A 25,401-nucleotide genomic window follows, 5' to 3' on the forward strand; every position below is an offset into this window, starting at 1 on the left:
TATTTTGCATGGCAGCTGACTTGGCCTCTAAATGTCACCCAAGAATGTTGGACGACAATCGAGAACCAGGGTAAAAAGTCTCGTTGTCAGACAATTCAATATGATCTGATCAATGGTACGGGACCTGATAGCGTGGGGGTTCTTCCAATCCACGTGAACATCCAACAGCCGGCTTTCCCGCCTCGGACAACCGCCGCGCCGGGGGATGAAATATTAGTTACTGGGTGTAATAAGTCTTGTCCTTTCTTTCAACTATCGTCTCCAAGTTGATCTTCATACTACCAAGACTGGGCTTTGCCAATCAGCTGAACAGCATGTGACATGTCCTCCTCGTATCAATTGTAATATCCTGACGTCCCTGTCTGGGGATCAGCAGAAATGCGCCATAACTCTTGTGTAATTGAATCAATGGTGAACTTCCTTCGGGCCAAGACATGTTGGTTGGGATTTGGAAACGATCACCAGATGATGAGATGAGTATATATATGAGCATTCCCCCTAGCTAGTAATATTACTATCTTCACTATATCCTTCAATCAATTGACACAATTGTCACTAACGCAATGCCTGCTGGATTCCCTCCTAAGCGATCGTATTCTCGCACCGATGCTGCCGTCCGCGTCGAGTACCCCGAGCATCATGAACTTCCCGCTAGCAAGCCCTTAATTGGTCAAGGTGGACAGTTCTCCAAGCCCACTCTAGCTTCCCTTTCACTCGAAGGCAAGACAATTGTCATCACTGGGGGTGCAAGAGGTCTTGGTCTTGTCATGGGTCAGGGAGTAGTCTATTCGGGTGCTGATCTAGCCATCGTCGATTTGAACAGTCAGTCATGTTTTCGAGGCTTTCAAGTCAATACTAACGGGCAGTAGAGGACGAAGCACAGTCTCAAGTAGGCCAATTGACAGATGCTTTCAAGAGAGAGAACCCAAACAGCGAGAAGTAAGCATCTGTACCATTTGTATGGACTTGTTCTGACCTACTTCCAGAATCCCGAGAGTTACTGCTCACTATGCAGATGTCTCTGATCCAGACTCGGTAACGAATTGTATCACCGAGATTCTCAAGATTCATCATAAGATCGATGGTTTAGTTACATCGGCTGGATTCACAGAGAATTTCGAGGCAATCAACTATCCTATCGATCGTATGCGAAAGTTATGGGGCGTCAATGTTGACGGCACTTATCTCTTTGCAGTTGCTGTAGCCAAGCATCTCATGGAGCGTCAGGTGCCCGGTAGTATTGTGGTTATTGGAAGCATGTCTGGTGCCATTGTCAATGTCCCACAGCCACAAGCGTGAGTTTGCCCTTGAATGTTGCTGAAAGAGTCAGCTGACAACGATGATCAGCCCATATAACGCGGCAAAAGCAGCTGTTCGACACCTGGCTGCTTCCCTTGCAGTGGAGTGGGCTCACGCTGGAATCCGTGTCAACTGCATCTCTCCTGGCTATATGTTGACTGCTTTGTAAGCTGTCTTTTCTCTCCCCAATCCAGTCTATTGCTAACAAACAATAGGACACAGAAGATCCTCGACGACAACCCTGATTTAGAGAGAACCTGGACATCCCTCATTCCTCAGGGTCGCATGGGACTGCCTCAAGATTTGATGGGACCCGTAACCTTTCTGCTATCAGATGCGTCATCTTATATGACTGGGGCAGATGTTCGAGTTGATGGAGGATACACTGTGACCTAGATGTACGACAAGGCTTCGGCTACAATGAATTGGCGGCAGATGATAGACGGTAGAATATAATAGTGTTGCTTCGCTTTGCACTGATTGCTCCAGTTTTCTTAATCACACAAGATGACGAAGATCCCAGCCCTTGTTATCCCTCGAAGGATGAGTCCCACATCTTTCATCTCACGTAAGCTCCTGATAATAGCCAGACTTGGAAAATCGAGGCATCTGGAGTTTTCTCTTCCATTCACTCCACGTCAGCTCCCGTTCTCCAAAAGGCCAACCCGCAAACATCATTCTCATATTCTTCCACTCAAATCCTCTTCATGATGTATATTCACGAGATCCTAGTCTACAATCTTGGTATAATCTGTGTCGCCCGAAGCGTTATAGCGTTCATCCGTCCTCAAGGCGAATACGCGCTCAATGGCCTGAAACATAACATCGCACCCAAAAGTGACACTAGTTCAGGACCGATATATATGCTGGGCCTCTGGGAATTATCTGTAGGCGTCTTGTTGCTCGTTACACAAGCTAGCGGGTCTTTTGCCGGCGTCACGACTGTGTTGGGCTTGATGGGCTTCTACAAAGCAGGCGTCGCGATACTTCTTTGCTATATCGGGGATGAGAACAAGAGAGGGAAAATCGCAGCGAACACATTGACTGCCACCATATTCTTGCTCTGGGCTCTGGCCAGGTGTCAACAAGGGAATGTATAAGGCAATGGCCTATTGAGTGACCGCGAGAAGACATTTGTATTTGGCATGGCTTTACTGTAAAGATTACTTCGGAAATCGTATGTGCTACCTACCATTTACATATAGTTCTCATATTAACAGTATCTTCCAAAACGCAGATTGATAGTGTTGCTTGTTCGTACTGATGGTGCGTGAATGGACATGGTGAACTTGTAGCATCAAACATTTGTCAATCAAGAACAAGCCTTGAGACTGGCGACGACTGCGATTGACAGCAGAGGAGAGATTGCGTAGCAAGTCTGTAGGAAAATTAGTAGCGTTTCAATATTGTTCGTTATTCTTTGCACATACCATGAGTACTCGGGCAATGGACATCTTGTCATTCTCATCTGCATCATCAACCTCGGCCATGGCCACTAGCTTCATGGCGGGTGGTCCTGCTGGCATCAGCATCATAGTGAACCAGAGAACACGATCCTCGCCAAGGACGTCGGTCTGCGTGAAGAGCATTCGAATGAAGAGAATGCTTAGACTGTTTATAAATTATTAAAATTGTTCTTCCAGGGTTGTTATTGTACTTACACAGGCCAAATAATGAATCGGATGAGAACAACCATGGAGAGAGGCAGCCAGTGGAGGTTGCCTGAGTCGCTTCCCTGGCGCATGCGTCTCAGGCTGTGAGCCAACTTAATACCGACAACGATGACCTGCAAAGTCACAAAGAGCTCTCCGATGTTCTTGAGACTGACGGTCAGCCAGGCATTGAAGACACCTCCATCCTCGCTGTCGTTGAAAAAAGCCTTCTTCAATGGAGGAACAAATCCGAGAACAACACCAATAATGGCGCCGACAGTTGGAGGGCTAATAAATTGAGTGACGTATGCCAGTGCACGCTGGACTCGAGGATGCAGCTTGTCCCAAACAGCGTGCTGCGCTTGGGCAGTATGGCGAGATGCCTTCTTGACATATCGAGGTAGACGTCCAGGGAGGAGAGATGTACGTTCGTCGGGTTCTTGGCTATCGGTCGGAGGGTGGTCATTTTGTCCGGCTCGGTCGCGCAAATCCTCATCCATAGACTCGACAGGATCTTCATCGCTGACTCCAAGGAGCTTTCCACCAAGGCCAAAGGTGAGCATGTTGGATACGACGGAGCAGACAAGGAAGAAGGACTTGGCTCGTTCGATAATGTCGTCGCTAGTGTCATCTTCGGACTTGGCGAGGGCGGAAAGAACGCCAGCTGAACCAAGTGACTGAATCAAGAGTAGAGGATAAGAGGTCGTGTTGTTGAATGTGATGGCGGGCGTGAACCACTTGGGCATGCTGAAGCATTTGGTGAGGGCATAACCGACGGCGATCGAGGCAAGGTTGTAGACGAGTGCCCATACTAGAGGTAATGTTTATTAAATTGTAACCTTGAAGAAGCTTGATTGATAACATACCCAGGATGGTGAGGTACAGAGATGCATTAGATGCTTCGATTTGGGTACCGAGATTGACGATAAGCAGAGCAGGTAGGAACATTTTAATGCAAATCTTTGAGATTTGTCGACCCGTTTCTACAGACAGAAGCTTGGTCTGGCCGGCGAAAACACCATAGAAAATGGTGAGCAAAACAGACGCCGAGGCCTGAATGGCGCCGACAAAGGTGCTCTTGACACTGCTAGACATTGTTGCTTGCTCTTGTCTCCTGGTCTCCTGGTGGTGATTTCGCAACAGGCACAAAGGGGAGAACTTGAGCAGAGAGAGGTAAAGGTAAAATATAAAAGTGTCGTGTGTGTTTGTCTCAACGCGTCCCTGTATTATTTCTTTTCTCTACCATTACGTCAATGATCGTGATCTTGATCTTTGACAACGTTCTTCGGAGCAAACGTACCTTGAAAAGCGGGACTGACAGCGCCTGTAACTGGTTTCCAGGTTAAGGTTATTTGGTTTAAACAGGGAGCTGGGTGGGATGTGACATAGTTTAGAGGGGCTATTGGTGGATCAAATGCAGTGTGACAGACACCAAGAGCTTGTTTTTTAGGCTTGGCTGGTTAGAAGTGGCTTGTGATGATTCGAGCATGGGTGTTTCAATGTCCACAGCGCGTTGAGATAAAGACAAGAGGACCTGTCTCGACCTAGAACCCTGCTCTATGCATAGGAGGGAATCCAGATCGACAGGCCATCTTGTGCATCCGGCCTATCTTATCAATCCTACGTTGTTTGACCATTGGAGTCTGTATCCTCTAAGGACTGCCCAAGAAGGCCTAGGTCGCTACATGGAACTCGTTAGTGGTCACCCTTCTACAATAATCGAGTCTAGCGCTTCAAGCCATGCGTCATAAGCAGGTTGACAGCTTGTCTATTGACATGTTTCTTCAATTCATGACAAGTAAAATATGCTATTTATATCTTCTACACCCAACTATGCAGCTCTGTGTCTCGTATCACCCAGCAACTCGTGCTGTTGATGGGGTGTCGTCAACGGCATTTCCTGTGGCTCATGCACTTCGGTCTGCAGCTCATGATAGCTATTTCTTGACGCAAGTTCTCCAACTGACTCCTTGCCCTCGTTTGTAGCAGCCTTCTGACGTCGTCTTCGGAGGAAGAAGAAAGCAGCTGCAGCGACAGCCAAAGCGCCGACACCGACACCGACACCAATTCCAGCCTTTGCGCCGGTTGTCATGCCTGTTGACGAGGATGAAGTCGCGTCCTCGCCAGAGCCAGAACCACCATCTGTGTCTTTCGAGTCGTCATCCCCGTCAGATCCAGTTGAGTCGTCGGCGTTTGTCGCACTCGTCGAAGAGGGAGTCCTGGCATTGTCCCATGTGCCTTTGCTATCCCTATGCAGCTCCATGACCTTGTCTCCGCTTGTATAGTATATCCAGATCTCATCCGATGACAAGGGAGACACAACAGCCAACCGTCCGGACTCATTGTCTGAATGTGGCCATTTCTTTTTGCCAGGCGTTTCCAGCTCTTCCCAGCCCCCATCGGCATTTGATGCTCCGTGTAGCTCAGCATCTTCACCTATATAGAACACCGCCAGTTGTTGTTTCGTTGTCGCAGAAAGACCAAGGTTGGTCGCGCTATCGAAGGATGAGAGCTGGAAGGAGCGGTCCTCCGAGGAATCGAGTTCCATATCCGAAGGGTCGGTTTTGTTCGTCGGCGCTGGGCTATCGAATGGTGTCGGGAACGATTCTGAAGTAATTATTAGCGACAAGGGCACACTCGTCGGTCCAGTACATCTTACCCAGACTCCATTTGTTCTTGTTCTCATTGTTGAAGCGAGCAACAGCAATGTTCTTGCTATCGTATGGATAAACGACCGATACATTTGTGCCTTTTGTTTGCAGCGCCGCTATCGCCATGCCACCGCTCTTCTTGAGCGACACAGGCCCATCGTATCGCCAGTCTGTATCATCGTCGTACGCCAGCAGATTGACCAGCCCGTCTTCGTCGTGGTAATATAGTCGGTAGCCGCCCGAGTCTCCGAGTTCCGTCACCGCTAGGCCAGTCTTTTCGTGTACAGAGGGTGCGCCCGCAAGGTCGGATACAATGTCGTTGCCATCGGGATTGAGCTTATAGTTGCCTGTTTTGTTGTCGCATGTAAAGAACGCATTAATGATCGAGTCGTCGGTTGCCTGGTAGAAGATTGAGGCCTAATCAGTTAGCAATGAACTATAGCCTCAGCGCCAGTAGACTGCGTGACTCACAATCGGCGTATTCAGGTCATCATCCCACCAACCCGTCACGGCAAGTGGTGTTGCAGCCTTCGGCTGGGTTTTGACGGGGAATTTGTTTGGGCTGTCGGTTGAGAAAGCTGCCGAGCCATTGCTGTTGCAAGAGCTGTGCACAAGATCCCCAGATCCTGGGTCTTGGTAGGCGAAATGAGGTGTGAGAGTTTCGGGCGACCAAGTCCACCAGCCTGCCAAACCTGCAACGGGTTCTGCGAGAAGGCCAGCGATGGCCAATGTCGATGCGATTGTCAACCGAGACATGGTGTTCAATTCGACTGAGGGAGCAAATAGGGTAGAAAATCGAGACGTCTAGGCGCCTGCCTCTGTGAGCAATTCTTCTGGACTAGCAAACAAACGCGTCCATCAAAGAGCGACAAGCAACGAGAACACAGCCAAGTTGCTGCGCTGAGCTTGAAAGCCGAGTAGAGCAGACAGATGAAAGCCCAGCAGGGCTGAGTCTTTGGAAGTGGGTATCATCGAGTTTTACTCAAGAGCTGGCAGCTCGCGTTGCAACGGAGTTCAAATTTGGGAGGTAAGAAACAGGTGATGGGGCCAAAATTGGTAGAGATCGTTGCGCAGGGGTTAATCCTTTCTGAGGCACTAGCGCTTACTTATTCCCAAGTACGGGCTGACATCCGGTAGTTGCTGACATCGAAGAGGGACTCGACATATGATGCCTACAAGAGATTCAACTATGAGACATCCCAATCTACAAGTAATTTGTCCAGAGTTAGTGAAACTAACCACTTGTTAAGTAAAGTGAAGCCGACAGTGGTGGTGTACTGCCACAAACCTGCCCATGGCTGATTCCTCCAGGGGTTGTCAAAGTTCCATGCCAGGCCGCTCCATGGCCATGCACCATACTCGCATCAGCGCTAAGTTGCAAAGCTCCGACCAAATACAACACCACCAATTGGTGTTTTAACGGATAAATGTGGAATCATCTTGACCCCTGGAAATCAGGGCTGAATCTCATCCGTGCACCGATAAATGATGCTTCTTCCAGTAAGAAGTCCGAGTAACTCTGCCCAGCCATCAACTGTGATTTGTTGCGAATCCTCAAGCCCCGAAATACCTCAATGCGGTACGATTGATCTGTCCAATGCCGCAACACCATTTTGCTACCCTACACTTCCATTGCATCACTTTCAAAATCAACTCGATGCAACAACATTAACTACGTCGGCGTTCCAAACAGATATAGGCAGTTGAAAAACACGGATTGTGATCAGGTGCCTTTCGCTAATGAGACAATACGAAGTAACAATAGGAGAACCGTGTTTACGGCAAGGAGTTACGACGAGTCAACCGTGCGTTTAAACATTACAGTGCTAGATAAATCGAATTAAAATGTTAAGTGGCGTCGAACTATCCGATATCGATACAAGCTATAGTCATTGGGTATTAGTATCACGCTTATCTTTGATAAAAATGCAAAAGGCTCACTGAGCCATACGGTGCGTATCTGAGAGCAAGTGCTGTTTGTATGACTTTGCTCAGTATATCTTCAAATATCGCGAAAAGCAAAAAGAAAAGGTAAAAGTCACTGCATGTATTTGAAACTACCGTCAGAGTGAGGTTACTTGGCTGCATTTTATAGAAAGCTTGAACAGAGAAGCAGAGTAGAGCGCAGATAAGGTTCTATCCTCAAAGGGAGATATGATTTCTCCTTACGGGATGAAGGGTTATTATCAGACACTCTGTCGTTGCTTGCAGCACAATATTTGGAAGTTGGGAGATCCCTTTATTTGCGTGAACAGCAAGTAAAACCACAAACCACAGAGAACCAAACCAAGTAACTCATGGCTTCTCCTTATTACCCCAAATCAAGACTGTGAGTTGTGTGTTGTATAGACGAGACTCTGTCTGTGACATAGCCGAGCCATTCTCCAGATTTCTAAGGAAGCGCAAACCACAATTACCCTCTGATACTGACCCAATATTATATGAGAGGAGGTGCAGTTGGATGAATACGAGTGTCTTGACCTGTACATACTCTAGAGGAACACATCTAGCTCGAAGCTGATAGAGAGATGTCAATACTAGGTTGAAATATCACTGGTTATTATTCCTCAGATATTGATATAGAGTTTTGTGATTGATGAGGCAGCCTTGTGACCTTGCTTGGTGGTTTTGTATTATTTGTATTATTGAACTACTGATACCGTGCTGTTAAGGGCATCCATCTTGGATGACTCGCCATCTCATTATTCCTCATATATACTCAGCAGTGGTATCCTGTTCTTATCTGACACTCTCTGCTTCTTGAAAATGATGACAGGTGGCCGACAATCGTCGTATAAGTTAGCAGCGAGGTCTTGACCATACACCCCAGGGACCTCTGTCACATGTCGAAGTGGGAAAGTAATTGTTACTAATGCTGACAATTCTAGCGTTAACCTGCGTTCAGTACAAGGGCATGAGAAGATACGTAAGGGTACAAGAGAATTGTTTGGCATAGCGAAAGACGATTTGCCTCTCGTGGCGAACTTCTGATAAGAGGTCTTCAGGCAATATTCAGTCAGCCCTCTCGAATATTGTTACGGAACGAGTGAAGATCATGTTCTGCACAGGTATGGATGGCAAATTGGATGTTGGAAACGGTTGAGTGTCAATTCTCGACACGACCCGAGAACTAAGAGTAGCGAGATGACTTCACTCCGAGCATCAGAGCCCTAGCCAGTTGCTAGTACATACAAGCACCTGCCGGATTTGGAAGACAAGGTTGGGCCCTGGGTGTAGTATCTATCTGATCTCGATCAGGCTCGTCAAAGACAACACAAGTACAGCAAGATAAATCCAGTGGATACACGCCACATGCGACCCTTAACTTCGTGGGGGAGGATCCTACAAACACAGCTGAGGTTTGCAGATCCAGAACGTCCCAGAGAATCCTGCAATGTTACCCAACCTAAATGTCAAAGACTACTTGCCTTTTAAGTTACTAGTGGCCTGCAAGATCACAATAAACGGACAAGGTGGCCTTCTAAGTGCATTGTCATATGATGTCAGCTTGAGAATGTCGCCATGAGCTATTCTTGGTAGTACCAAGGGTGCATATCTGGAAGATTTCAGGATTTAGCCTTTAGTTCCACCCAACAACCCAAGAAGCCGAATAGTCAGAACTTTGCAGTTTATACGTGGCAATTGGGGTCCAAGAAAACTGATGAATGAATAAATGAGGTTGCCTCGTTCCCGGCTTGGCAAGTCCTTCGGTGCCGGCTGGGCAACAAGCTTGGCAGTTTATATGGGACACCTGCAGCCCATTCGATCTGATCAGATAAGATCTACATGTGAGTTGAAAAGGAAACAAGCTCGTATAGTCACGAATGAGTGAATAGAGTTGAGCTCGAAGAGTTCAGAAGCGATAAACGACATGTAAACTTGTCCCTTCAATTGAGTTTGCCGTTCCAAAACCTGTCGGAGTCCCTCGGATAAGTTTGAATGACACCTTTTGCAGGGTCACTGACGAACAACCGAATAATCTCTATCGAACAAAAGTTCCCAATAATGGTCCAATTTCGATGGCGGGAGCGGATCACGTGTGTTGATATCCGGGTAGAACGGCATCGAAAAGGCCCAGATAAGAGAAGATGTTCCCGCAAACGAGTCCCAAAATGGAAGACAAAGCGGCCCCCCGACTAGATTGCGACGTCGTATCAACAATATTAAGCTTGAATTCATTGTCGGCGCTTTTACCCAAATCTCGACCATAATTATGTATGTATCGCCCGTCAAAGGTCCCAGTCGTTGCATCTGATGTGCCTCGCAAGAGGTCGTCGCTATCTCGCATCCTTGTCGACCCCAGACACGGACCCCATTTCTAGCCTGACGTTTGTACATGGTGTCTGCTCCAGTTTGAGTAACATATTTAGTTAATATGGAAATGTGACCTGCCATTGAATGCAACTCTTGGCCACCAAAGGATAAACCCATTTCGGTTCTTTGCCTCTCTGTCTCTTGTTGCACTCCACTTCGAGACAGTACCTGTATGGAAGCTTTAGCTAAGACCGTTAGTAAGACACCAGATGAAGCTTATCATTTGAGTGCTGACAGGCTTATCCCAACCTATTGGGACTAGAACAAAGGGACCTCAATACAAAGTGCTATGATGCGTGTTGGTCCAGTTCAACTACCAACGCAGCAAGGTAAATGCCTCTGCATCGTGAGATATTGAACACGCGAACCAATTAGAGATTCCTCATTATCGCCATATGGGGACCTTTTGTTGCGGGACCCCGGTAATTCGGCATGTCGCAATCAAGCACAGTCCCCTATTCTGATCACACTACAGCCAATCGACAGTCGTCTGTAACCTTCACCCTGCTGCTTGACCCTTACAAAAATTCCTCATTGCTCGGAAGTGGCACACACTAGTGCGGCTCTTCCAAGGAGGGCAGTCGATAGACACATGGACAATCACTACATGCGGCAAAGCCGATCAAGATACCCCAGTTTCAGGGAATTGCTCCACGATATCGACAAGGTCGGACACGGAATAAGTATCAGGCTAGTACTCATAAGGCAGGTAACCGATGTTTCAATATGTGCTACGGGCACTCTGTAGAGAGTCGAGTACCAACAACCGGTTAACAGACTCGGGAAGCGAAACGCCAAGAGCTTCCTTCCACAAAAGAACCCCCGTGAGCTGGATAAGGTCTCGAACGGTGGCCATGTCTTATCGCCGTGGTATCCGATATGCGATCTAGAATCGACAAACGTTACATTGTCTCATTGTCAGGGGAGGTGGTGTTACCAGTCGTCAAACCGGCCATGCGGTTTAAATATAATTTGGAGCAACCCGGATTCTTGACAGACCCGACGACGCTCAACTGGTAGAAGTCGCACTCGAACCGTCTTTCTAATCACGGTTACACAGCCCAGTGTTCCCTTGATATTCTTCTTCAAGGTGGGCTTACCATTCAAGCATGTCCGTCACCAACGTCGAGACCAAGGGGCCTCACGGCCCCGATGACACCCTGGAGACATCGGTCTCTCAGGTTCATAGCTCTGACAACGCCGACGAGAAGAACATCGACACTTCCAAGAACGCAGTACTTGGCGCAGAGATCCACGATGTATCTAGTACCGATCACCACAACGATAGCGACACCGACAGCAAAAATGTCATCATTGTTACCGGTGCCGATGCCTCTCGCCACCTGCTCCCGATGAGAGACGATCACGACAACGCTTTGACCTTCCGAAGTCTGTTCCTCGCCTCATGTCTTGCCTGCTTCCAGGCTGTCATGTACCAGATCTATACAGTAAGCTTCGCCGTTTGGCCTATTATAGCTGGACATCATCTGATATCAGTCTCTAGTTCAAACCCACTCAGATCACCATCCAAGGAACCTTCATCGTTCTCATCTCATACTTCATCGGCAATGCTTGGTCTTTCGCTCTTCCTCGTGGCGACAAGTATGAAGCTCGATGGAGAGCCAAGGGCAACACTGGTTCCCTGCCACTGTGGCTCAAATTCATCAAGCTCATCAACCCAGGTCCATGGGGTCTCAAAGAGCATGCCATCTGTGCCATCACAGCTACATCCGCTTCCAACGCTGCCGAGAGTGTCCAAGTCTTTGCCGCACAGGATCTCTTTTACGACATGCCGTTGAGTCCCACCACCGTCATCTTGAGTACAATTTCAATCGGTCTGTTTGGCTATGGACTTTGCGGTATCATGCGTCCTGTGGCTGTTTGGCACGTCGACGCTGTTTTCTGGAGCAATTTGCCCACCGTCAAAACACTCCAGGGACTCCACTGGCAAGAGGTGAAGGACTCCAAGCCTCTTCGATACTTCTGGTACAGTTTTACTGGAATGTCACTTTATGAGTTCTTCCCAGCCTATATATTCCCTTGGCTTAACTCAGTTTCCATACCTGTATGTTGTCCCGCCAGTTCATATACTTTGGGGGCCTACTGACCACCACATCTAGTGTCTCGCTGCCATGAAGGCAACCGGCGCAAAGGCCGAGCATCTTACCAACATTTTTGGCGGAGCGACAAACAACGAGGGTCTTGGTCTTTTCACATTGTCTTTCGATTGGCAATACGTAAGTTATGAGTCTACAATAAAATAACTCAGTAGCTTTTCTGACTTGAGCAGATTACCTCTTTCAACACCTCTCTTCCTCTACCTCTCCAGGCCCATATGGCTGTCGGATTCTTTGTCTGCTACATCGTTATGCTGTGTATCTACTACGGCAATGGTTGGGGCGCCAGGTCTCTTCCGTTCATGTCTACTCGTCTCTTGATGGAGAATGGTACGACATATCCTGTTGCTCAGGTTTTTGAGGGTGGAATCCTCAATGAAGAGCGTCTCTTGGAGTTTGGTCTTCCCAGATTGACTGGCACCTTTGCTTATGCCATGTTTATGGCCAATGCTGCGGTAAGCACTCAAAGTATTCTGCTTCTTACTCAGACTAATTCCTGTTAGATCGGTGCCCTTATCCTTCACTGTATCCTTTTCTGGGGCAAGGACGTTATCAAGGCGTTCAAGAGCGCAAAGGAGGGTCGTTACGATGACCGTCACCACGAACACATGGCCAAGAACTACAAGGAAGCACCTTGGTGGTGGTACATTTCCATCCTTGTTGGAAGCTTTATCCTCGGTCTTGTTGTTGTGATCAAGGAGAATATCACACTTCCCCCTTGGGCATACGTGGTGTCTCTCGTCTTGGGCTCCGTCATTGCACCAGTCGTAAGTTCCGCTAGCATGATGACAAATAATTACATATACTAACTGCAGTCATTCAGAGCACTCTTCTTTACTCTAGATACGGAAACGGAATTGCCACCAACAATCTTTCGAAGATGTTGGCTGGTCTTATGCTTCCTGGAAAGCCTGTGGGTAACATGTACTTCGCGGCGTGGTCTCACAACGTCATTTCCAACGCTGTCAACCTGTCCGGCGATCTCAAGATGGGCGAATACCGTAAGTCTCTCTTCCCACCTTTTTAAATCAAGGCTAATCCATGACTTTAGTCAAAATTCCCCCTCGCGTTATGTTCCTTACACAAGTCTGGGGAACCATTCTGGGAGGTTTCATCAACTACGCTGTGATGATTAGCATTGTGGGAAGCAACCGAGAGCTACTTCGAGATGGCGACGGAAACTCGTCTTGGAGTGGCGCTACCATGCAGTCATACAACACCAATGCCACCTCATGGGCGCTGGCTGGCTACCTTTACAAGATTGGTGGTTTCTATGAAGTCGTACCCTTTGGTCTGTTGGTTGGCGCAAGCTTGGTAGTTATGCACCGAATTTTCTACAAGGTAAGGAAGACTCTTCATCTTCTACAAAAACACTCGCTAAAACCTCACAGTTCTACCCCAAGATCAAGAACTTCGATGTCGCCGACATCAACTTCGCACAGTTCATTCAGTTCGCTGGTTACATCCCTTACAACCAGAGTCAAACTTGTGTCATCCTCAGTCAGATTCTGTCTGGCTTCTTCGTCCAGTTCTACCTCCGAAACTACCGCCCGCGCATTTTCAGGGATTACTCATACCTTGTAACTGGTGCCTTTGATGGTGCAAGTCTCACAGTTCTTTTCATCCTTTCTTTCGCCGTCTTTGGTGCTGGTGGTCCTGGCCATCCTTTCCCAAGCTGGTGGGGAAACAATGTCAACGGCAACTACGATCTTTGCCCTGTTGCCGAATAATTTCGGTCATATCGTATTAGTTTCGGGGATGAAGAATTGGTAGTTCAGCGTATATATAAGTTCAAACATATTGAAGACAATCTTGAAGTTCCAAGGAGTTGGCTCCGTGATGTAACGTTATATGCGTCTCGAGTCAGCTGACATGGTGCATACGACATATACCAGGTGAGGGGCTGGAATATGACATTGATATTGTAGACGAAGTCAAACATCACCCTTGCCATCTTCTAAGCTTCGCCTCAACGAGTATTTCCCAACTCCAATGACTTCCTCTCACGCTATCTATCCCAGCCTGCGGGGCAAGACAGTGCTTATTACGGGTGGCGCAGAAGGTATAGGTTCTGCGACTGTGGAACTCTTTTCTCTCCAGGGCTGTCAAGTCATTTTTATCGACATTGCTGAAGATTCGGCCCAGAAAACAATTGATCGAGTTATTTCTCGTCAGAAAGATAGCAATTCTCCGATCAAACCACCAATCTTTTACAAGTGCAGCGTTGCAGACCTACCTGAATTGCAGGAAACCGTCAAGAGCATCCAGGATAAACATGGCGCGGTACATGTACTGGTGAATAATGCAGCGGCGGCTGGAAACAGAGCTAGACTTACCACGGAGAATGTCACCTCAGACGACTGGGACTTTAACGTCAATACCAACCTTCGTCATGTTTTCTTTCTTACCCAAGCCGTGATACCGGCAATGAAGGAGGCAGGAAGCGGGAGTATCATCAATCTTGGTTCCATCACTTGGCGTATCCCCGCCGCAGGTACTCCAGGTATGCCCACATTTCTCTTCGGTTGGAGGTATTTTACTAACAAGCCTCAAGTCTACGGTGCTTGCAAAGCCGCTATCATGGGTCTCACGCGTACACAGAGCAAAGAATATGGCAAATACAACATCCGCATCAACAGCGTCATGCCTGGAGCCATTGCGACGCAACGACAGAGAGACGAAGTTCTTACGCCCGAGTATCGTGAGGAGGTGATGCGGGGCCAGAGCTTACAGCGGGATCTTGAGCCCGAAGAGGTGGCCAAGGTGATTGTGTTTTTGGGTAGTGATGAAGCCAGCGGCGTTACGGGGAGTTCTTATGTAGTTGATGGCGGCTGGTGCAGCGATCCATGAGTACATTTAGTGTGAACAAGACCATCATTTCTATTCCTGATGAGCTTTTCTCATCACCATCATCGTCAATGTTCCTGATCAGTAGCCGAACCCCTCATCTCAGTGGATCCGAGATAGTGTGTACTAGAACAGGACAAAGCGGGGAAGCCTTTGTTGACAATCATCCATAGATGCTTTATCTAACCATTTCAACTCGTCTATATCTATCAGTCGTCCAATTAACTCAACAAACCAAAACTGACATGGAGTACTGGCGCTACTCAGCTTCCCAGGCCTTGGAGAAACTCCGATCTGGCGACCTCACCGTCGAGCAGTACGCATCTTCACTCCTCGAGCGGATAAAGGAACGCAATGAGGACGTCCAAGCCTGGGCATATCTTGATTCAAATGCTATAATGGAACAAGCTAGGGCTTTAGATAAAGTTTCATTCGAACAGAGAGGGCCGTTGCATGGTCTACCAGTGGGTATTAAAGACATCATCTTGACGAAAGGTAAACACTACCCAAAAGCAACACATCTTCCCTAGAAGATAGGAAAGTCGCTAAATTTCGAGTAGACATGCCAACTGAGTATGGATCAAGCATATACAAAGATGATCATCCGAAACTCGACGCTGGGTCTGTAATGGTTCTTCGACATGCGGGATGCCTCATCTTCGGTAAGCTTATCAGAAACAGTTTAGCTACCGTTCCCTAACAAGGTAATAGGGAAAACAACAACTACCGAATTTGCTGCCTCATTCATCGGTCCAGCCACTCGTAACGCTCACAGCACTACACACACACCAGGAGGCTCATCCGCTGGGTCGGGAGCTGCAGTAGCTGATTTCCAAATCCCCATAGCGCTTGGATCTCAGACGAAAGGTTCCATCGTCCGGCCAGCTTCTTTCAATGGTGTTTACGGCTTTAAACCTACCTGGCACTCCATCACTCGTGAAGGACAGAAGTTCTGTTCTCCTACCGTTGATACAATTGGGTTCTTCGCTCGTAGAGTTGCAGACTTTGAGTTAATAGCCGATGCGTTCTCTTTGCACGATGACGAAGAATCTTCATTCAAGGAACTGGCGGGATCCAAGTTTGCTGTATGTAAGCCAGTCCAGTGGCATATGGCTGGTGAAGGCACCATCACAGCTATGGCCAAAGCGGTAGAGTTACTCAGAGCTGCTGGTGCGCAGGTTGAGGAGCTCGACCTTGGCCCAAACTTTGAACAGGTTGTCGAGTGGCACGAAATAATTGTACGTCTTGAAGGAGCGACGAGTCTTTTTCCTGAACATAAGCAGGCCAGTGAACAGATGGACCAGGTACTGGCCAGAGGAGTAGATGAACGAAACAATATCTCGCGCAGATCGCAACTCGATGCATATGATGGACTTTCGGCATTGCGACCACGCTTCGATAAGATAGCCGAGGAATATGTGGCAGTTCTAACGCCGAGTGTACTTGACGAGGCTCCAGAGGGGCTTGGAAATACAGGCAATCCCATATTTGCATCACCTTGGACTGTGAGTCGGCCTTGCTTCTGGAGAGAGTGTTACTGACAATACAAGGCCTTACACACACCGGTGGTCAATATCCCGGGGTTCCGAGGCAAGAATGATATGCCAGTTGGTGTCTCGTTGGTCGCAGCACGACTTCGCGATCGTCACCTACTCAAGGTGAGCGAAGCCGTAGGTCAGCTTTTTGAGAAGGAAGGGGGGTGGAACCAACGTTCTGTATGAGGATGAGCTTGGTTTTGTGGGAGGTATGCAGTTGAAACACATCGCTTTTTGTCACATATTGCAAGGATATTCAGAAAAATACGACAGCATATTGCGAAGACCCTCCAGTAAACGGATCTTACTCCCGGCACACAGCAGTAGGGGGGGTGGCAACGAGCCAAGCAGAAATTGCATAGAGGTATCGCACACTAAACGGATCTAGAAAGGGCCGGCATGTAAGAGCAGGGCTAGGAACCCTTGGTGTCAGGGCTGACCTTGTTGTCTTTCTTGCAAGGCGTAAGGGTCAGCTATCATACGGAGCCTGATTCTATCAAACGACGCTGAACGTTTCAATGTTCTTATAAGCAAGTGTTAGGTTGAAAGGTAAGTATCGAGATTGTATTATTATCCACAAAGAATGTAGTATTAGGACCCAACATCTGAGCGCGCAATCTCGTTATAGTTTGCTAACATCCTCCATCCACCAATTTGAACTTAAATTGTCACAGATACTAAGAAAGGGGTGATCGACCTGCCCCTGTCAAGCATGCGAAAATGCAAATCAAGGTGCCGAGCACTTAAGCCGCAGTTGGAGAAGCAGTTGCGGGCTCAATGTGGACAATGTTGGCGTTGGCATCGGCCTCAAAGATCTTCTTCTGCTTGGATGCCTTGACAGGGTTGGGGGATGAGAAGATGTAGTCAAGTTCCTCGAGCTAAAAGAGTATTTGTTAGTGATGTTCACCTTAAGGAGACGGTGGCGGTAACTTACAGTTCGGTTCTTGGTCTCGGGGACGAGGAAGTAGAGAATGATGGACTGAATGACACACCAGATACAGAAGACAATGTAGGTCTTCCAGGCAATGTTCTTCAGAGCGACGGGGATACCAAACTGCATGACAAGCATGGCAGCGTTGGTGAAGAGGGAGCTGAAGGCCATACCCTTGGCTCGCATCTCGTAGCTGAGAACTTCGACGGGGTAGAGAGCCTGGAGAGGAGTCCAGCCAACGGAGTAGCAGATCTGGAAAAGGTAGACCCAGGCGAGGATAGCCCTGCTGACTGGTGGGGTGACGGCATCAGTTTGCGACTTGTCGTCGAGATCAGTGATGTTGGCGATAGAGGCAGGAACCGTGACACCGATCCAGCAGAAAGCACAAACGACGTTGACGACGAGCAACATGGGGCGACGACCGACAGTGTCAGTGAAGGTGGCACCAAGAGCAGCAAAGGCAATCTGGACAGCGTTCATTCCCATGGCAACATCGTTTTGTTGTCGGCCATTCTTGATACCGGCAGTGTCGAGGAAAGCGCTGAGGTAGTAAGAGACGATGCTGTTGCCGGCCCACTGTCCAAAGAGAGAAACAAGACAGTTGCAGGTGAGTCGGTAAAAGGCAGCGCGGCTGCTGAAAAGAGCGCGGTAGTCCCACCATCGCTTGTCGCTACCGTCCATCTCAAGATGCTCCTCGTACTCGTGGAGCTGGAGCTTAACCCATTCACTCTCAGGGTTACCATGGCCGTGGAGGCTGGTAAGGTTCTTCTTGGCGAGCTCTTGCTGTCCGTGGGTGTACAACCATCGAGGAGACTCGGGGAGAAGCATGGCGCAGAAACCAATGACACAAGGGAACATGAGCTGAAGGCCAACGGGGATCATCCATGAGGTGTTGGTTCCCTCGTAGTTCCAACCACCACGGACAGCACTGCTAGCAACGAGGGCACCGACGGGCCACATGACATTGTAGAGACCAGTGATGATACCACGGTGGGCAGGGTGGGAGACCTCGACGACGTATGTGGGACCAGCAGCGGCGGCGATGGAGACACCGAAACCGAGGAAGAAGCGACCAGCCATGAATTGACCAACGCTGGCGTTTGTGTAACAAGCAAGCTGAATAACGACACCGACAATGATGATCCAAGCACCAATGGTCATACCGACACGGCGACCCCAAGTATCGATACAGGGTCCAACGAGGGGAATAGCGACGACGGAACCGATTTGATACATGGAAGTGACGATACCTATCAGATGTCAATATTCTGATCAAGCTACCAGGGGTTAATTGAACTGTGAGGACGTACCAGCTTCAATACCCTTGTTATCGACACCAAAGAACGCCTTGAAGTCCTTTGTGGACAGAAGAGTACCGAACAGAGAACCATCGTAACCGTTGGCAGTAGAGCAGCAGAAAGCGACCATGCTGGCGAAGATGAGGATGGGCGCAGCCAGCTTTGGTGGAGGCTCCTTGATCATAGCCTGCTGGAAGGCTTCATCTCCAATGGCCGTCTTGACGATGACGACTTCATGTTTGGGCTAGGGTAAGATGTCAGCGGTGTTCAATTGAGCTGTCTGGGAAGATGCAAAGACGTACATCCTTCTCGTGGATGGAGTCGGACGCCATGGTGGTGATGTTTCAGCACTGGAACTGTTGACTGTTGAGCTGAATGTTCTGTTCCGTAAAGGTGAGATTGGCAGATGCTCTGGACTGGAAACAAAACGCCAGAGATTGAGATGGGATGGGATATATATAACAACTTTAAGACAATGTTTAAGAACTGGGGTGGTGGTGGTTTCTGCAAAGGCAGGTAGGTGTATCACGTCTGGCAGCTCCGTGGAACTACTGCATATGGATGGCCAGACGGAGAGTGCCTCCCGATCCGACACAACCACAGAGATCTCGAACAGGCGAGTACCTGTTGGCCAGCAGAGTGTCTTGCCCAGGACGACGGATCGACGGCCAAGGTTCCGACAGCTGATAGTAGTGACCGATCGAGCGGTACACGGCGCCAGGTACTGAGCTTGACTGATCTGACAAGAAACGGCCAAGTGCCATACACCCTTGACAGAGTCGTAGAGTCTGGTGCACTCTGGGGTTGCCTGGCATGGGAATCCAGAATTCGGTCCCAGCCCGACAGAGCGGAAAGCACAAAGTGCTGTCTTGATTGATTGGTTCTGAAATGGCCACAAGCATCAGCCATGTGCGCCAAGTGGCCAGCAGCGCTTAACTTGGTCTGCCAGAACAGTCATGACAGTGACTTTTCTTCGGCTTCTTGGTCCGCGATGCCATTCATCTGCTCTCATATCTTGTGTCTAAAGTTATGTCGACTCACTACGCCGCCACCAGCTGATCAATCAATTTATTCCTCTATACGGTGCTGGCGATGGCGCTCGTTAGTCGCGGCCGCGAGATGTGCTGCTACCTCGTTGCTTTGCTAGTCAGAACGAGGTAAGACCGTGAGGGATTGTTTTGCTTGGAGCTAGTAAGCTTTTCGGCCCGCGTTACCGATATACGATTGGCTGAAATCCTGGCTTGTTCGTCTGGACAGAAAGGGTCCCGAATGTTAGGACAGCGGTGGATGGGATTCAACAGCAGTGTACTTTACATCAAAGAGCATATTGACGATGGCGATGACTTCAAACAATACTAACACTTGACATACTCTCAAATATCTCCATCGAAACCTCAGTCTCGTCGCTCTCTCCCATCCCAATCCAAGGTACGTACTGGGTCACTTTATGCAATCCTCGTCAAGTTTAAAACATGCTTACTCCCCCGCATCCCCAGACCCAATTCTCCACGAATAGCGTCTTCGGTTACGGATCATTGCCCGATTGCTCCGGGCCCCCAAACGCCAAAAAGCCCTGGTAAGAATTCAAATTAAGAAAGAAAGTTGCGGAAAAGACGGGATTGGGCTCCTCTTCTCCTGCGACCCTCTCTTCCCCATCTGGGGTACAGCAATGGAATCAACAGTGCAGACCATGGGCCCTCTCCGCTTGCCAAGATTGAGTTCTACGATCAAGTTGCACCAAGGGACCTCGTGAACCAATCTCCGACCCCTGTCAGACCATCCTTCAGGAGAGTGTTCAGATGTCTCGAGCTCAATGTGGCTACCAATCCTGCGGCTGAGGAGATAATGCGTTTTCACTTTACAAGTTACGGCAGTGGCGCCTTTGACACGGTCTTGATGGCCCTAAAACGAGTCAGTGGCCGGCGGTATGGAAAGGCATTCCGTCTCTTGCGCCAATATCTTGTCCAGAGTGCATACATGACTGTCTTCGGCCAATATGTTCCGAAATTGATTTGACATGCCATGTTAGTTGTGGGTTAGGGTTAAGTTGTTTTGGTGGCCCAACGCTGCGGCTGTCCATGTCTGCCCAGAGTCTGGGCCGATATCCCGTAGAGTCTGTCTCTCTTGGCCTGCTTGGCCGATTCCAGAAGTGGGAACTTTGATCATTTTCATGTGGTTTGTTTCGTTGACCTCTTTTTGGAAGAGATTTTCTTGTCGTTGACATTTTGGATCACGCGATGGTGCGATTCTGTCAGCTTGATACTCCTCTCATGTTCGTCCGACAGGTGATCTCTGATGCCTGCCAGGCTGCAAACCGATTTTCTTTCGACCCTTGCTACTCCCTTCCAGATTCATCTTTTCAAAATTAAATCTCATCTCTACCATTCGACACTCCTGAATCTCTTTGCGACACAAGCACCGCAGTCAAAACATTCGAGATACATATCAAAGCGATGATACTACTCATGGGGTCGCATCATGTAGCAACATCTGGGCATAAGCTTAATCCAAGGCCAAGCTTGTGATGCCGGTCTTGCCGTGTTGATCACAGCGAGAGCTTCCTTAGGTAGGGCTATTCAAGAAGATCAAGTGTAAAATGGTGTGAAGTTATGCAGCTCTTGGCTGCAGAGGCATGCGGCGTGGCTGATCAACTCCAGAGTGAGACCTTGGCGCCTATCAACTTGTCCTTTCCACCACAAAATCACAAAAGGGAAAGACAAGACGCACAAATGAGCTTCTTTGCCCCCAAAATCCCATGATTGGTAGGTGATGCTAAGTAACGCAATTTGTTCTGCCCAGGGTATGCAGCGAGGCCAAGTTCAAATCACGGTTTCTTTTGTACAGGGATGAGGAAATGGTGACTTTGCAGCTTCATGGCCACCCAAATTGGCAGCTTCTACGTCAGGACTTCTCATTGTAGGGTAGTCAAACGTACATTTCTAAGCTGTCAAATACATTCAGTATATGCTGTAAATTGTATGGCGTGTTTTGCATTGATTAGGGCCTGCTTCGTATTCTCATTAAATGAAGAGAACCGAAATTTGGAGCAAACACTGTTACTGACGTTGGGTTCGTTGAACGGGAGAAAGAGAGAGCATATTTACGAAGACCTTTCCAGCTCCGCGAGCACAAAGGACTTAAGAATAACTAAAAGTGATCTTTATCTGCCATCGCAGCGTGGTGTCGTCAAAACCATCTCTTGATACCCAATATGAAAAAACGACATCAGAACCAACTAGGCCTCTGATAAACATAATGTAACTAAGGAAATTAGAATAAATATCTTATAACAAGCTACTGTCAGAATTTCATGCTCTCACTCTTTCTTGTCGGCAAAGATGACCCGAGGCCGTTACGCCAAGAACAACACAAGGTTCTCCCCATATTTGAGCTGAAGTCTGAGTACGGACACAGAGTACAGATGCAGCCAAGCGAGGGACTGGGGTGCAATACCCCAGGTCTAGACATGCCTTATGGCGCTGGAAGCGTCGGAGATCATAGCACACTACAGCTTGAGAAGCAGGATACAGTAGTACGTGACCTATTGCGAGTATCACTCCAAACGCCTTCACAGTCGGCTTTCACCAGCACAATGTTGATATAGGTTTGCCAAAGCTAGTAAATAATACAGCGTCTATTCTATCCGCCGTCTAAGTATACGCCTTCATCTACTCCTCTAATTCATCTAGAAAGTGATTCCAACTTCCGAGCAGGGGAGATCAGAATGTCGGGTCCGACTCTTTGATGGGCTTCAAATCACCCTGCCCCTTGAAAACCTCGATAATCTTGGCCTGCTCCGTCAAGATAAACCTCTCCGTCTGCTTTCCAATTGAAGCAAGTTCCTTCCACCTGTTGAAGTCCTGGGGGTTTCGCTTATCACCATGCGCATCCTCTGCATGTTCCCAATGGCCCTTAGAGAAGCCCAACATTCCGCTTATGGTTTTGTTGGTGATATCGTAGACTAGGGAGACAATGGTTCCAGTCTCTTCTAGCCAGTTGACCTGCCATAGCTCTCCTGGTCGGACGCACTGGTAGGCGACGGTCTGATAGTTGATGCGACCAGCCATGGGACCACCATGAATGGCGTAGACGACGCGGTCGTTGGAGAAGAACCAAATTTCATAGCGCCATTTTTCAGGGTTTCCCTCTGCGTCTGTGGCGTCGTAGTCGTAGACAAGATGAGTATTGAGCATGTCATCCTTGAAGGTAGGATGCAGGGGAGTATTTGTCTGATATCGGGGTAGCGACATGATGAAGTTTTGCGATATTAGAGTGATTAATTATTATATGATTTAATTTCTGATGTACTATTATAACAAGAGGCCTTTGGCAATTTTTATATAAAATAGAAGAAAACTATATCGCGTAAGTGGCTTGATTTTCGTGATGCAAATATACAGCTGTCACATCATCACCCAGTCTCTCGGATCGAGCGGACTGCAAGGTGCCACTAAAACATGGTGATGGAGCAATAGGAAGCTTGAATCAATTTGACAAGTTGTATATCCGAAAATCCATACGATCTAATTCTCGATTTAAACTCAATTGCAAATCGCATGATGTCACACGGGACTAGCAAAACATCCACAAATCCACCGCATATTTCGCCATGGTCGGCAATGAATCTCGGCAGGGCAGTCAAGAACACGATAGAATTGCCTCACAATACCAGCCAAGTCATCCAGCGGTGTATAATCTTACTCAACGTCTCGTACAAGGCGGAACGTGACCCATGACCAGACATATTTTGTCTGCCACCAGTTCAAACTGGAAAAGTTACTTTCTAGCAATCCACAGCGTAAAAGGATAAAACTCACAAGCTCTTTCTACCAGCAAGGCGTGGGTGCAACGCCCAGCTTCCTCCAACCACTGCCATATGCTTTTCGTCCATAAAGTCGGCTAAAGCATAATATTATCAGAAACACCCATCTGGTAGAATCTTATGTACGAGACTCACCACTATATCCCGGATAAATATCCATTGGCTTAAATCCAGGCTGCGGTTCAAACAACGATCCTGTCCACTCAGCTGCTCCTCCGGTGTCGCCCAATCCGCAGAGATAGTCCTTATGTGTGATGCCTGTAGGATTAAAATTCCGAAATCCAGAATTTGTTTCCGTCAAGTCAACAAAGATGGCACGAGGGTCTGTGTGAAATTGATGATTGACTTGACTCTCTGGTGCCTTCCGTCCACGCTCGACATATTCATGGATACTGCGCAATTCATGAAGTGTCGGTAAGCGAGCTCCAGCCCAGTGAGCATATCGCTTGACCTCGTCAAAAGAGGCCATCACGGGCCAATCGAGTGCTTGTGCCAAAGGAATGGGGCCCCAAACGGTTTTAACGCTGTGACGGGCGATGAACGTGGTGAAGTCTTCGTCCTCTCCAGCAGTTCGTATCTTGTGCCACGTTGCCGGGATTTGAGACTGCTTAACGTTGAGCAGATGCTTTGCGTACTCGCCGTTGCTCACCGGTCGACCTTGTGATTCGAGTTGAGGAACTCGGACCTTGTATGGCTCACGTTCATTGTCCCATGCAAAGAAACGATCCGGTCCCTCATCGCTTTCAGGGTCGTGATAGCCTATGGTGAATTCTTGTGTGGGGATTTTGAACCATGGATTCTGGATACGTCGCGAAGCAGCCCCCTTTGCGAGCTTTGCGAAATCAGGCCTGGGCAAATCAGGAGGGGGCAGAATGTTATGACTCTGGATTGTCATGAAGAGGAATGTCTCAGCGTGAAGACCTGTGATATTTAGTTTGGAGGCGTTAAGAGCAGGCCTGGTGATGTCTACCTTCGTGTTCAAATCCTATCCAAAGAGCGCGTCCGATACACCGATCTGAGTACGCTTCCCCGTTTTCATAGAGAGATGCAATTCGCTGCTTCACGCGCTCGCGATAGTGTAAAATATCTTCCAAATTTGGGAACACATCTGGGAGCTCGCTATGGTCGTGGCACTTGGATGGGTCATCAACATCGGGATCTATACCGCGCTCAAAGATCCGGTGATAGTAAGCTGGCTGAGTGGGTTCATCATCAGTGGCTCTTGTCAAATGGATATCTTCGCTAGATTGCGCTGTTAACGCAAGGACTGGACAATGAACAAGGGATCTCACAATGTTGGTATGTGACCGAGGTAGAACAATAAGGGGTTCCTTAGAGGAATAGGCTGTTCCATCAATGCCTCTGGGCGTATCATCTTGGTGGTAACGAGTTCCCAGACATGCCAAAGCTGCTTCCACTCTGCCAATGAAGGCACAGGGGCTGGAGCATATTGCTCTGGTTGCAAGAGGAAAGCATAGGGGTTCTTCGTATCAATTGCCATTTTGTCTAAAGTCGCAGTCAAAATGGGTTTAATGGAGATGAAAGAACAGCAATTTTCTCATGGATATAAGAATAACACAAACTAAAGTCGAACTACTGGCGTACTTCGACGTCATCATGTCTCAGCTCATGTCCATCAACATTTCATCAGGCTGTACAAATCTGGGCATGGCTGTTACACAAAAGAAGGGTCGTGGATCAATACTTCCACGACACATATACGTTTGTCTACCAACCCGGGCTCTCTCCACGATCACAAATGGCCAAATATCAGTTGCTGCACAGGCAATAAAATGTCTACCGGATCCTCGGCGACAATGCGCAGAGTACTACTAGACTGAATACAGTTTGGCGCGGCATTCAAGAGCTGATCATCATCCTAGACTACTCTGCAAGTCTCGTCAAGATCCACTGGCTAGGTAAGGATCCTGATAT

General features: G+C 48.2%; 10 protein-coding genes across 10 annotated transcripts; 5 read left to right on the forward strand and 5 right to left on the reverse strand.

The window, feature by feature from the left end:
* Positions 1-438: 438 nt before the first annotated feature.
* On the forward strand, positions 439-1,773 carry FGSG_03430 (uncharacterized protein). The gene is made up of 5 exons (XM_011323987.1): positions 439-822; positions 870-939; positions 987-1,295; positions 1,348-1,464; positions 1,515-1,773. Exons 1-5 carry the CDS (start codon positions 564-566, stop codon positions 1,693-1,695), a joined length of 936 nt encoding a protein of 311 aa, XP_011322289.1. The 5' UTR covers positions 439-563; the 3' UTR covers positions 1,696-1,773.
* Positions 1,774-2,512: 739 nt separating this feature from the next.
* FGSG_03429 (uncharacterized protein) lies at positions 2,513-4,046 on the reverse strand (the record flags this gene model as incomplete). The annotated part of the gene is made up of 4 exons (XM_011323988.1): positions 2,513-2,587; positions 2,730-2,910; positions 2,961-3,762; positions 3,818-4,046. 4 exons carry the CDS (start codon positions 4,044-4,046, stop codon positions 2,513-2,515), a joined length of 1,287 nt encoding a protein of 428 aa, XP_011322290.1.
* A 736-nt stretch (positions 4,047-4,782) lies between these two features.
* FGSG_03428 (uncharacterized protein) lies at positions 4,783-6,358 on the reverse strand (the record flags this gene model as incomplete). Its single annotated transcript, XM_011323989.1, has 3 exons — positions 4,783-5,558; positions 5,611-6,001; positions 6,074-6,358. 3 exons carry the CDS (start codon positions 6,356-6,358, stop codon positions 4,783-4,785), a joined length of 1,452 nt encoding a protein of 483 aa, XP_011322291.1.
* A 4,576-nt stretch (positions 6,359-10,934) lies between these two features.
* On the forward strand, positions 10,935-13,815 carry FGSG_03427 (uncharacterized protein). The gene is made up of 8 exons (XM_011323990.1): positions 10,935-11,364; positions 11,421-11,981; positions 12,037-12,153; positions 12,207-12,488; positions 12,537-12,800; positions 12,857-13,034; positions 13,085-13,374; positions 13,425-13,815. Exons 1-8 carry the CDS (start codon positions 11,026-11,028, stop codon positions 13,761-13,763), a joined length of 2,370 nt encoding a protein of 789 aa, XP_011322292.1. The 5' UTR covers positions 10,935-11,025; the 3' UTR covers positions 13,764-13,815.
* Positions 13,816-14,025: 210 nt separating this feature from the next.
* Positions 14,026-14,883, forward strand: FGSG_03426 (uncharacterized protein; the record flags this gene model as incomplete). Its single annotated transcript, XM_011323991.1, has 2 exons — positions 14,026-14,536; positions 14,588-14,883. 2 exons carry the CDS (start codon positions 14,026-14,028, stop codon positions 14,881-14,883), a joined length of 807 nt encoding a protein of 268 aa, XP_011322293.1.
* A 559-nt stretch (positions 14,884-15,442) lies between these two features.
* FGSG_03425 (uncharacterized protein) lies at positions 15,443-16,777 on the forward strand (the record flags this gene model as incomplete). Its single annotated transcript, XM_011323992.1, has 5 exons — positions 15,443-15,542; positions 15,592-16,118; positions 16,185-16,385; positions 16,431-16,550; positions 16,667-16,777. The coding sequence occupies 5 exons, from the start codon at positions 15,443-15,445 to the stop codon at positions 16,775-16,777; spliced, it is 1,059 nt and encodes a 352-aa protein (XP_011322294.1).
* Positions 16,778-16,981: 204 nt separating this feature from the next.
* Positions 16,982-18,976, reverse strand: FGSG_03424 (uncharacterized protein; the record flags this gene model as incomplete). The annotated part of the gene is made up of 4 exons (XM_011323993.1): positions 16,982-17,293; positions 17,350-18,596; positions 18,657-18,888; positions 18,947-18,976. The coding sequence occupies 4 exons, from the start codon at positions 18,974-18,976 to the stop codon at positions 17,159-17,161; spliced, it is 1,644 nt and encodes a 547-aa protein (XP_011322295.1). The 3' UTR covers positions 16,982-17,158.
* A 1,140-nt stretch (positions 18,977-20,116) lies between these two features.
* FGSG_03423 (uncharacterized protein) lies at positions 20,117-20,660 on the forward strand (the record flags this gene model as incomplete). Its single annotated transcript, XM_011323994.1, has 2 exons — positions 20,117-20,220; positions 20,327-20,660. 2 exons carry the CDS (start codon positions 20,117-20,119, stop codon positions 20,658-20,660), a joined length of 438 nt encoding a protein of 145 aa, XP_011322296.1.
* A 1,627-nt stretch (positions 20,661-22,287) lies between these two features.
* On the reverse strand, positions 22,288-22,923 carry FGSG_03422 (uncharacterized protein). Its single transcript, XM_011323995.1, has one exon. The coding sequence runs from the start codon at positions 22,892-22,894 to the stop codon at positions 22,364-22,366; it is 531 nt and encodes a 176-aa protein (XP_011322297.1). The 5' UTR covers positions 22,895-22,923; the 3' UTR covers positions 22,288-22,363.
* Positions 22,924-23,341: 418 nt separating this feature from the next.
* On the reverse strand, positions 23,342-24,967 carry FGSG_03421 (uncharacterized protein; the record flags this gene model as incomplete). The annotated part of the gene is made up of 5 exons (XM_011323996.1): positions 23,342-23,411; positions 23,462-23,543; positions 23,602-24,387; positions 24,437-24,708; positions 24,759-24,967. The coding sequence occupies 5 exons, from the start codon at positions 24,965-24,967 to the stop codon at positions 23,342-23,344; spliced, it is 1,419 nt and encodes a 472-aa protein (XP_011322298.1).
* Between the last annotated feature and the right edge of the window lie 434 nt (positions 24,968-25,401).

This window comes from Fusarium graminearum, chromosome 2 (assembly GCF_000240135.3).
Source record: "Fusarium graminearum PH-1 chromosome 2, whole genome shotgun sequence".
In the NCBI taxonomy this organism is placed as follows: Eukaryota; Fungi; Ascomycota; class Sordariomycetes; order Hypocreales; family Nectriaceae; genus Fusarium; species Fusarium graminearum.

What these genes read in the sequence shown, in the direction of transcription:
- FGSG_03430 (XM_011323987.1), top strand. Translation starts at nt 564, where the DNA reads ATGCCTGCTGGATTCCCTCCTAAGCGATCGTATTCTCGCACCGATGCT. An exon ending in AGCCATCGTCGATTTGAACA is followed by an intron (nt 823 to 869) that starts GTCAGTCATGTT and finishes AACGGGCAGTAG; the next exon opens with AGGACGAAGCACAGTCTCAA. An exon ending in AATGTCCCACAGCCACAAGC is followed by an intron (nt 1,296 to 1,347) that starts GTGAGTTTGCCC and finishes AACGATGATCAG; the next exon opens with CCCATATAACGCGGCAAAAG.
- FGSG_03427 (XM_011323990.1), top strand. Translation starts at nt 11,026, where the DNA reads ATGTCCGTCACCAACGTCGAGACCAAGGGGCCTCACGGCCCCGATGAC. An exon ending in GCTCCGTCATTGCACCAGTC is followed by an intron (nt 12,801 to 12,856) that starts GTAAGTTCCGCT and finishes GCAGTCATTCAG; the next exon opens with AGCACTCTTCTTTACTCTAG. An exon ending in TGCACCGAATTTTCTACAAG is followed by an intron (nt 13,375 to 13,424) that starts GTAAGGAAGACT and finishes AAAACCTCACAG; the next exon opens with TTCTACCCCAAGATCAAGAA.
- FGSG_03422 (XM_011323995.1), bottom strand. Translation starts at nt 22,894, where the DNA reads ATGTCGCTACCCCGATATCAGACAAATACTCCCCTGCATCCTACCTTC.